The 12374-nt window shown below is 39.3% G+C and overlaps 1 protein-coding gene across 1 annotated transcript; it reads left to right on the top strand.

Annotated features, from left to right (window-relative positions):
* Window positions 1-4142: 4142 nt before the first annotated feature.
* Window positions 4143-8465, top strand: LOC140233258 (uncharacterized protein F54H12.2-like). The gene is made up of 2 exons (XM_072313369.1): window positions 4143-4388; window positions 7116-8465. Exons 1-2 carry the CDS (start codon window positions 4143-4145, stop codon window positions 8463-8465), a joined length of 1596 nt encoding a protein of 531 aa, XP_072169470.1.
* The last annotated feature ends 3909 nt before the right edge of the window (window positions 8466-12374 follow it).

Raw genomic sequence — 12374 nt, forward strand, 5'->3', positions numbered from 1 at the left:
TACATAACCCGTGAACACGGCTGCTCTATTTCCCTTGTTTTGTATTGGAGTTTGGAGATTGGGTTTGCTTCATTAATTTTGTCACACTTAATGTTGTAAATTGCCCCTTGTTACAGTGTCCCGCTTGCCACCTTTCGTTTGCTCTTTCCTTTTCTCTTCATTGGTTATTGTTATACTGTAACAGGATAGGTAGGAACATGTATGTTTAAATAACTTGCAGGAATGAGAGCTGAATTGATTAACTCTAGTCCAGGTGTATGGCGTCTCGCTCATCTCTTTGAAATTCCAGGTTGTTATTGTTTGACCCAATAACGAAGTTGTAGACAGGTTATATGTTGTTATAGAGGTATCTTGTGCCACATGAATGGAAAGCATCACTGTTTAGTAGTAGTAATGAACTTTTTCATGTTGTATATGGTATAAATATTTAAGATAAATATATATATATATATATATATATATATATATATATAAGATTAAAGATAAATTTCACATCCAATCTTCGGTACAGCCGTGTGGCTTTATAGTCACTTAGCGCGCTGCATGGTCATTATGCACTACCTTAGGACGAGATGTTCGAGACCCGCAGGACGCTATCATTTTTTTCTCTCTCTTTCTTTGTGTTTCTTTTGGCAGTTCAGCTTTATTCCGATCGATGTCATTTATCGTATTATCTTATCAATTATACTACCCCACGACACACAGTCGCTCAAGTTCCTCTTTTTTTTTTTTTTTGTCGGAGGCTCTAGGTTGGATTTGCTTCATTTATCATACGTATTGTTTAAATTGCCCTTGGTACAGTGCCCCGCTTGCCACCTTTCCTTTTCCTTTTCCTTTTCTCTACGTTTGTTCCTGTTATATTGTCACAAGACAGGTCGGAAAATAATTTGCATAACTCAACTGGAGCAGGAATGGCAACTGAATGAATTAACTCTAGGCCAGGTGTATGGCGTCTCGCTCATCTCTTTGAAATTCCAGGATGTTATTGTTTGACGCAATAACGGAGTTGTAGACAGGTTTTATGTTGCTATAGAGGTATCTTGTGCCACATGAGTAGAAGGCATCACTGTTCAGTAGTAGTAATGAACTTTTTCATGTCCCTCCATGTCAATTATAGTGTGGTTTAAAGGGGTTGTGTGTCTATCTGCCAAAGAAAAGGAATAACTTATTTTCGTCATGGCTGTTTCTCTATACGTAACCGTAGGTAATGAGTGTCGTTGGTATCTGAGCAGTGAAGAACAGAGCATCAGGCTAAAATCCCCCTTAGTTATACGCGCTAAGCGTTCAATTTGATATATCTTTCTTTATGAAGTCAATCCCTGCTAATGGAGTTACAGAATTATGTTATGACACGTTTCACTGAAAGTTTGTAAAGCAAAGTTTATGGACAAGGCAAGCAATTGTACATGAATATACCTACCATTGATTTCAGAGGGAAATTATGGTATGCATAAATGTAAGGGTATCATTGCTTTGGAATTGCTGAGACAATATGCTTGGCACGAGGGCTTCCACTTCTAATAACTGATCCCTTTGAAGATGTGTCGGTCACGGGTGATCGTCATGATTCATCTTTCACGTAGAAGCTTGCGTTCCACACTCTTGGTTCAAGAAGACTTACCATCATACTTCAAATTGTTATTAAAGGTAAAGACTCAAAATCAGACAAGTTTACGTGTTATCTCTATGGGAGGTGATTTTTTTTTATGTGCATTAACTTGACAACGTTTAAGCACCTTTATCTCAGATGATTTTGCTCCATTTCCTCTGTAACTTAAGTGTGTGGTAACTGAGACAATAAGCTGCAGTAATCATGCATGTTATTCTTTGAAATCTCCTTATTAGTTTGACAATTTTGCAGTTTAAAACTGAAAATGAGAATGGAATGTGGACAAAACGATTCCTGATTCATCTTTCACATACATAAGTTTACGTTCCTCTTTTTTTTTCTCGTCGAGACGTATGGCCGAGTGGTTAAAGGCGACGTCTCAGAGACGTGAGGTTGCACACGTGCGGGTTCGAACCCCACAAGATCACGAAACAAAATACTTAGCTATTTTACTTTTTTTTTCTTCAATTTTGTATTACATATATCGTCCATGTAGAAATCACATTCGTATATAAACGCACCTATACACACACACACAGACACACACACACACCATATCCCTCTTTTTTGTGTTGGAGACCATATTGCTTCGACTGCTGCAAAATTTTGCAGGCTGACTTTGTCAAACTGATCATAATATGTAATGACGACGACGAAGGTGTTGTACTTTGAACAATTGTCTTTCAAGACCACATCATTGTTTTGTACTTTGATGACGTCATCACACTGAAAATTGTGATTAAAGGCAAGGTATCAAAACCAGCCGATTATAGGTTTTATGTTTACGGCACGAGTAGTAAAGGGGTGCTTTTAGCGTCATAAAAATATTCTTTTGTTTAGAACAAAAGAATATGATATTAATATTTTGTAGACAAAAGAAATATGAATTATGGAAATATGATTTATGGAAAAATGAAATATGAGTTATGGAAATATGAAATATGGATATTGAAAACAAAAGAAATATGAATTATGGAAATATGAATAATTGAAATATGAATTATGGATGATGAGAACAAAAGAAATATGAATGATGAAAATATGGATTATGAATTATGGAGATATGAATTATGGATGAAGGGAACAAAAGAAGTATGAAATATGAAAATATGTTTTTCGAGGTATGGAAATATGGATGTATGAAATATGGAAAAATATGCATGATGACAAATGGATTATAGGAATATGAAATATGGACTATTGATTTTTTTTAAGATGATAATTAAAATGTATAAAACAATAGGGAAAAAAATGAATTTGTGAAGGTAGATTTTATTAAGCCAGGCTCTATTGTTTTAAGGAGAGTCTATTATTTTCCATCATGACGTCATCGAAATTATGACGTCAGCGAGATTATGACGTCATCGTTCGGACCAGCCCTCTGACCGACGCTTTTGCAATCGAAGACAAAAGAATTTAAGAAATAATCATGACGTCAGCGATATTATGACGTCACCGTTTGGACATCGTTCGGACCAGTCCTCTGACCGACGCTTTCGCAATCAAAGACAAAAGAATTAAAAAAAATAAAGAAAATAAAAAAGAAATGACCTTAACTCCACCGTCAAGTTCGGACGTGCCCTCTTGTCAACAGTTATGCAACTAAAGACAAAAGAATTTAAAAAATAAAGAAAATAAAAAGAATTGACCTCAGCACCTCCGTCAAGTTTGGACGTGCCCCTGTTACCCACACGTTCGGGATGACAGACAAAAGAACCGAAAATAAAGAAAAATAAAGAAAAATTGGTCTTCAACAAGTACGGACTTATCCTCACACATACGCTTGTCGCGTGACGCTACTAACATCCTCCAACAGGCAGAGACAATATGATCATACAACAAACAATAGAGGACTTATACATATTCAAAAGGATGGTGGCGTCCTTTCCAAGCGAAGATGTAGGCCTATAAAGCCTGGCAGAAAACGTTGGAGAACCACATTTCAAATTCGACCCTTCTAGAAGAGCATCGCACGTTACACTATGTCGCAGCAGACCATTACAAGCAGTTGGTGTCCTGAAATGCAGAGGACGGTAGAGAAGGTGGACCTGCTGATGTTGACGGAGTATCTAACTCTAATCGAAATCTTGAAAAGGGTGCAAAACGTGCCAGATTCTCCAATAGACAGTACTCCCGAAGATCAGCAACAAAAAGTGTTCCAAGCGGTCCAACATTTAGACCCTATTACTATAGAGAGAGTCTACCCCTACGTTGGTAGGGTGCTCTGGATGCGGCCTGACCTGGTGGAGTGTGGCTTGTTTCTACACTATATCAAATTCATACTGAGGAGTGAGACCCAGCAGCAGTTGGAGGAAAGAAGGCAGAATATCGGGAAACACATCGAGGGGATAGAAGCCGCTGTGCGAGTGGTCTACAGGGCCTTCGGACTGGAAACGGGGCTGCCCGATATCGTCTTGACGGACCCGCAATGGAACGTTCTTTAGACGAGCGACTCATTCTAGCGGTGCTAAAAGAAACATATCCCCCAGACTACCACCTCGTGGACACTGCGAGGATCTTACGCACCTGTCAGATGATTGTGAACACCGAGCAGTTCTCCCGAGTGCAACGTATCAGACTGCAAGGCGACGAGAGATTCGACGAATGTGTAGGGACACTGCTCAAGAACTGTATAGAGGACCCCGATCATCCCAACAAGTACAAACGTTCGCTGATGGCCATGTGCTATTTCGTCACCGTCTACCAATATTGCTGTCTACCAGAGGAGAGGAAAGTTGAATTTCGAGCTCAATTCGTTGAAGGACTTAAACGCTACAAAGTACGCTGGTCGGAACACGCTCCGAAAAGAACATGTGGACTGCTATCTCGAAACATTTTTGACATTTGCCTGCACACTTTGTATTATATGTTGAATGTGGATGTAAATAGAATAATGGTTTAGGTAATATCCAACGAAATTTGTTCATCTCAACCTTTGTTGAAAATAATAAATGTGTATGTAACGAACTGGAGAAAAGTTTACGATTGAATCATTCAATTTGTGTCGTTAGTTATAAAATGTGTGTGAACGGTTATGTGTCATCAGTGTTTGACTGGGTTGTGTCCGTGAAAGCAAGTGTGGTTATGTCTTCATTGAGTGAAATACTCGAGAAAATTTATTACGATCCAAGTCACTATGCGAGTTTTGGTGGTGCTACGAAACTATGGAAAGCTGTGCGAGAAAAGGGGTTGAAAGACGTGAAATTTGAAAACGTCAAAGAGTGGTTGGCTGAGCAAGATACCTATACGTTACACGCTCCTGCTAGGAAAAGGTTTAAGAGGAATGTGGTCAGAGTTCGTGGAATAGATGAAAATTGGCAGGCAGACTTGGTTGATGTACAGAATTTGTCAAAGTATAATAAAGGGTATCGCTATTTGTTAACGTGTATCGATGTCTTGTCCAAATATGCGTGGGTGGTACCACTGAAAAATAAAAGGGGCAAAGATATTGTGGCTGGTTTTAAAACCATATTGCGCAAGAGACGAGCCCCGATTTTGCTACACACTGACAAAGGAAGGGAATTTTTGAACAAAGAATTTCAAACATACCTCAAGTCTGAAAACATTACTTTTTTTACAACCGAAAATGAAACCAAGGCGTGCGTAGTAGAGCGTTTCAATAGGACATTACGAACTAAAATGTGGAGGTATTTTACATTTCAGAACACGTTCAAATACTTCGATGTGTTAGACAAGTTGACTGAGAGTTACAACAATACAGTGCACTCTAGCATTGGTATGAGACCGACAGAAGTAACGATAGAAAATCAGAGCAGGGCCTACGATGCCCTCTACGGTGAATCGAGTAGAGGAAGAAAACGAAGGAAGAAGCCTTTTAAATATCAAATTGGAGAACAAGTCCGCATCAGCAAAAATAAACTACGTTTTGAAAAGGGTTACGAAGCAAACTGGTCGGAAGAGATTTTCGTAATAAGCGAACGCATTCGCAAAAGGGTGCCAGTCTATAGGTTAAAGGACTATAACCATGAACCATTACGCGGTACTTTTTACGAGCACGAACTTTTGGGAATTAAAAAGGCAAAAAATGCGCGGTACACGATTGAAAAAATTATTCGAACGCGCAAAAGGAGGGGAAAAAAACAATATTTCGTAAGGTGGAAAGGTTACGGAAAAGAATTTGACAGCTGGGTTAACAGACTAGAAACAAAATAAATGGTGTGATAATCTGGTTATGACCGTCATTGATAATTCGAACCTTTTCACGCGAAGGAGGTGATAACAGGCACAATGAGCTCTCAGTTTTACGTCACTTTACCGAGCAATAGTTCGATGAGTTACTACCCTGAAAACAAAACATGTCGATACACGACGAAACTCCACACGCCTCTTTCCTTATCGGAAGATTATGAAGTAGGGGTAGTTGAAGTACAATTTCAAAAAACTTGGAACAATGTGAATGAGTCTAATAATAAAATTTCTGTTTATTCCCCTGATCTTGAAGGCAACGTAGTGACAAAATCCAGAGTGATCACGATACCCGTTGGTTACTACGATTCGGGCGAAAATCTCGTGAATGTTATTAGCGCTTTTACAGATCCATCACTACGAGGCAAAGTCTCATTCTTTTATAAACATACAATGCGAAAGTGCTTCGTTCATCTGGCTGAAAACGTCAACGTCACTATGTCACCTTCTTTAGCAAGGATGATGGGTTTTGAAGGGGAAGGCCATTTGACGGAATCAACCCTTGGTATTATGCCCATGGACGTCCACATGAGTTTTCATACATTTTACATCTATTCTGACATTGTTCAATACCAACACGTTGGTGATGCGGCTGTACCCCTTCTCCGAACAGTTGCTGTTATACCCAACAAAGATTCGGATAACATGGTTTACACTTATACACCACCCCACTACGTACCACTTAAATTACACCAGTTCGAAACTATCGATATTATATTAACGACTGAAACGGGCGAAGTCGTACCATTTGAACGTGGGAAGGTCATCGTGAAACTACACTTTCGTGAACGCTCTTCTAATCTATAAATTGATTTTGATCAAAATGGTTTTCAGATATAAACCCCCACCTCGCATATTTCACCGCCAAATGGGATCTGGGATACCTGTTTTTAAAGGAGCCGTGATTCAGAGAGGTCACGGTCTAGGGAGCTTAGTGAAGGGTTTATTTAAATCCGCAGCCCCTCTTTTAAAAAGAGGAGCCCTGGGTTTGGGGAAAGAAGCCATGAATACAGGGTTTAATGTCGTGCAAGACGCCCTCAACGGTGAATCATTGAAAACCGCTGTTAGAAAAAATGCCTCGAGGGCGGGGAAACGCTTGGTTCACAGAGCAGCGGGTAAAATCCAAAACAAGTTGAATGGAAAACAAGTTGGGGGTAGTCGCATGTTAGTCCTCAGAGAAGTTAAAAGGAAGAGACGATCAAAGAAAAGAGTCATTCGTTCCAAAAGTCCTCCTGCGAAAAGACGTCGCGTCCAAGACATATTTGATTAGCCGTACTCAATTTTCAACGTACTTTACCAGGTCTCATCATCAACCATGTCTCTCTTACACGAAAAAAGTGACCCATGTTGCAAGTCAGAATTGGACCTCTTCACCATCCCATCCACGCAAATGAGCATTTTAAAAGGACCATGGGTCGAATATCACCCCGTCAGCAGCATTACAGATTCGGCACCCGTCGAATTCAACGTGTCAGGCACTGCGGAAGAGTATGTGGATCTGTCACAGACCATGTTACAGGTAGACGTCCGAGTGGTGGATGGCAATAACGCGCAACTCACAGCAGACGCCCCCGTTGGACCGGCAAATCTGTTTCTACAATCACTATTCAGCCAGGTCGACGTTATGCTTAACGAAAAACTGGTCTCACAACCAACAAATACCTACCCCTACAGAGCACTGATGGAAACGATGCTACATTACGGTCAAGAGGCTAAACATTCGCAACTAACCCAACAATTGTATTACAAAGATGAGGCGGGGAAAATGGATGTTGTCGACCCTACTGCCGCAGACGCTGAAGGAAACCGAGGCTTCAAAAAACGCAGTCAATTCATCGGCGGAAGTAAACTTCTCTCCATGTTGGGTCCTATCTACGCAGACCTATTCTTTCAGGAAAAACTTTTACTTCCAGGAGTCGATTTGAAAATCAAATTGAACCGAAGCAAGGATGCCTTTTGCCTCATGTCTTCAAACCAAGCCGCTAAATATAAAGTTAAAATCGAAAAGGCGGCTCTCTATGTCCGAAGAGTCAAGACGAACCCATCGGTCGTGGTAGCACACGCCAAGATGTTGGAGAAGAGTAACGCCCAGTATCCGATTAATAAAATTGATGTCCGTTCCTTCTCCATCCCCGCCGGAAGCATGTCGGTGAACAAGGATAATCTGTTTCTGGGCCATCTACCTAACAGAATCATCGTGGGATTTGTGGACAATGACGCATACAATGGTTCATACGCCAAGAACCCTTATAACTTCAAACATTTTCGCCTCAACTTCATTTCAGTCACCGTGGATGGGGAAAACATACCAATGAGACCCCTCCGTCCTAACTTTGCTACGGGATCAGCGCAGAATTACATACACGCCTACAACTCTCTCTTCATGGGAACAAATCGTTTGTTTACGGATAAAGGGATAAACATCAGCAGGGAAGAGTACTGCGAGGGCTATACGCTATTTGCCTTTGATCTCACACCGGACCTATCAGATGGCTGTCACCTTAATCTGGTCAAACAAGGGAACCTACGTCTGGAGTTACAGTTTGATGTCCCCCTCACCAACACCGTCAACTGTCTCGTGCTATCGGAATCCCAAGGTCTGATTCAAATCGACAAACACCGCAACGTCATCTATGAATATCAAAGTTAGTCCTGAACCGTACCACGTTCGTGACCTGCTTATAGAGGGACAGCATGAACACCTTTCAAATAAGCCACGTTTTGCAGAACCACCCCAAAACCCGTGACTATTTCGAAGGAGTGTTATCATCGGATCAGCTACCTCGACGTATTAATCAACCTCGATCATGCTATGTCGTCAATACAGACCCCAGCGATGAACCAGGGACTCATTGGGTTGCATTTTACTTTTGTAATCAGAGGGCAGAATTTTTTGATTCTTATGGAAACGAACCTTTATCTTACTGCGGAGACTTTGAAAAGTTTCTAGACGAAAATAGTGTATCATGGACGTATAATTCTACTCGGATTCAAAATACATTCTCTACCGTGTGTGGTCAATATTGTATATACTATCTCATTAAAAGATGTCAGGGGTGGTCTAATCGGGCCATTCTTTCTGGGTTTGGTAAAGATTATGGAAGAAATGACCGCCGTATCAATGATTGGTTTAACCTCAAGTACAGCACCACATTTCCCATTCAAGATGTCACGCTCACTCTCTCACAAATTGCTCGAAGTTTTGATGATGTGTTATTGTCGAAGTAGTATGACGGGTGAGAGCTCTTTTGTATCAAACATAAGTTCACGTTATGTGCTATGTTTGACTTGTATTGTGTAATTGTTACAATGATGTCTACATTTGATTCTGAATTATTTCCTGACTAATTTTATGTCTCATATTATATTTGCATATTGTAAAGTGATAACGAAAGTATAACAATTATTTACTATTGCAGATACGGGCACACACACATTCAAATAAGTAATGTAATATGCACAGACACACACACCCACACACACACACACACACTCACACAAGTAATGTAATATGCACACACACACAAACTCAAATAAGTAATGTAATATGCACACACACACACACACACAAATAAACAGTGTAATATGCACAGACACACACACTCACATACACATTCAAGCATTTGAATAGACACACTGTCCTGTTTTCTTACCTAAAGCACACAATTGAAGGAATAAATGAATGAGAATGTATGCACTTTGTACGTGTATTTATTGATTGAAATAAAATTTCGTTGAAGAGAACAAATTTTTGTGAATATTGTTTTTTTTTTCTTGAACGTGTTTCATCCATGTGTACATCCTTATTTACATACGTAGATATTAAAATTTGTACTTAAGATCTTGTTTTTTTAATAGAATACGTCGTTAATATGAAACTGAACATCCCCTAAACGAACCAAACATTTTATGAACAAAACATCAACCCCAACATTACCATTAAAAATAAACACTAAACGCTTCACAATGATGACATAATGTATACACATTAAGTTATTTACAGATGTGTTGTAACGGTTATCAGAAATAAATAAATAAATAAATAAATATATATATATATATATATATATATATATATACATACATACGTATGAAGCATCGCACTGTTAAATACGTTATAATGTTCAGACGTTTGTCAGGTATCAGTTTCCTCAACTGTACACATTTCTTTGGCAAACGATTCAATACCTTAGTTAGTCCCAGTTTGCTGCTACGTATTCTCCAAGTATATACACAAATATATATGTAGTAATACCCGACGTGATTAGCAATAAACGACATAATATTCGAACTGAAAAATATAATTTTCATAATTTGTACATATGTGTTTGGTGAAAACGTCAGTACGTTTGATATTTAAACGTTTTATCATTTCACCGATTCAACATTTCATCGATTCAACATTTCATCGATTCAACATTTTAACAGTTCAACATTTCGACATTTCAACGTTTCAACGATTCATTATTTCAGCATTTCATCGCTTGAACTTATCGGTTTGTTGATTCATTTTTTAAACACTTCAGCATTTTACCCGCATTTCATCACATCCTTACTTAGAAATTGTACAGACATATAAAAAACCAAATATATACCAATTAAAGACTGCTATACAAAAATTCATATAAAGACATCGTGAATTTCAAGTTTGTGATTGATATAATTGTAAAACTTGATAGTTATATGAAATGTCAATAATATAAAAAAGCCTGTATCCTTCAACAGGGTACACGAAGGTTAGTCCATCTCATTCCCAATACGCGTAACAAACACGCAACATTTTAAATAGATCAACATATTATATCACACATTGATGCTTGATTATAAGTTAGCGAAAAAAAAACTCGATAGATACGAGAAACGCCAATAATATAACAATGACAGTATCCTTTAATAGGATATATGAGGGCTAATCCATCTCATTCGCAATACGCGTACCAGAACCTACTAACCCTAAAACATATCAATATATGGTGTCATACATTCGATGAATAGCTGTGAATATGAATATGCAATGGTACATCTGACCCACGCTGTCATGAGGATTAAAAGGATTGCCAAGAAGTGATCCGAGAACCCGACTTAGACGTCTTCCTACGTTTGGTGAGACGTCGGGTTTTCAGAGCGGTAGGGGTTTTGTCCGTAGCACCATCATCGGTCGGGGAAGTGGGTTTTTTTTCAACCATGCTCTTATATCGTTGAAGTTCGCCCCTTCTCTTAGGGTTGCTCACGAATGTTTCTGGGATATTCATTTCTGCCAACACACGTATAAACTGTTCGCTTCCGACGGGTGTGTATCCACGTCGCTCTCGGAAGATATCGTACATCAAGTCACAAATGTTTGTACCAGGCAGCTTTTTCCCATGTATGATGACTTGTCCATTGTCAGTCCACGTAACCATTTGTGCGTATTTCATCTTTTTTAAGAGCTGCGAAGCTCTGTTCACAAAAGGTCTGGGCACATGCATCAGAATTTCTCTGTCAATAAATCTTTCATCCTTTTTGGCATCACCTTCCTTAACACCAGGTATATCTGTAATGCCGTCTGGAATCGAGTCCAAAGAAGACTTGTCGACGATCTCTAGAGACAATGGTTTCTTTAATGAGTCTGTGGTTTTCAGAAACTTCTGTAGATACTGGGTATACAGTAAAGCTTTGTCATGAGTGTTCAAGTCGTGGCGATTTATGACAGATTGCATTTCTGCATCCAACTCGTTCATTTGTCTCTCAGTTGTTGTCATAGAAGGTTGATGTAAAGTTTGTACCATATTTTGTGGTACAAGCACCATTTTGCGAGCGTGTTCCATCAGATACGTCCTCCTTTGAAGGCTCTATTTACGACCTCCAACAAGGTTACCGATGACACCTAGCACAGGACCGATGAGTCTCGAGAGCAGTGGGATAAAAAAGCCCCCGCGTTGTACGATGATGTCTTTCCGAGTCTTGTACGGGGTTTTACGGTCTGCCAGTTTTCTGAGATGTCTCTTCTGCTTCCCCAATGCTTTCTTATTAGCCGGGGACAGTTTTATATTACCACGTAAAAGGTTGACTACACACTCGCAAATGGCATTGATGAGCCCCTTGTCAGCTGTTTTTAAAAGCAATTTCCGTTGTTTCGGGGAACAGTGGGCTAAAGTATTTAGCACAACAGCATGGGTCTTTACACGTCGGGACATTTTGTCTATACTAAAGCAAATACAAGTTGATCACTCGTTTTATTATTTGGAAACATATGCGTATTGAGTTTCTCCTGGAAATATATTAGTCCTAAGACGCAATTCTTCGGGAGTATCGGGTTTCAAATCAACGAATAAATACCCCCACCTATTCTTCGTTGCATCCTGATACGCATCAATAAAGAATTTTGAATTATTAGGGTACATCTGTCGACCGAGACACGATATCTGTAACTTGTCTCTGGTATTCTTAAATAGACAATAGTACTGCGTATTTAAAGATATGGTTCTTGCCTTCTTGCCTTTATGAAACAAATTCTGAGTTATGTATATGACGCTTATATTACGATGATGACTACCTTTCGTGAACAGGGCTGAAACTT

This window comes from Diadema setosum, chromosome 9, assembly GCF_964275005.1.
Source record: "Diadema setosum chromosome 9, eeDiaSeto1, whole genome shotgun sequence".
Classification (NCBI taxonomy): Eukaryota; Metazoa; Echinodermata; class Echinoidea; order Diadematoida; family Diadematidae; genus Diadema; species Diadema setosum.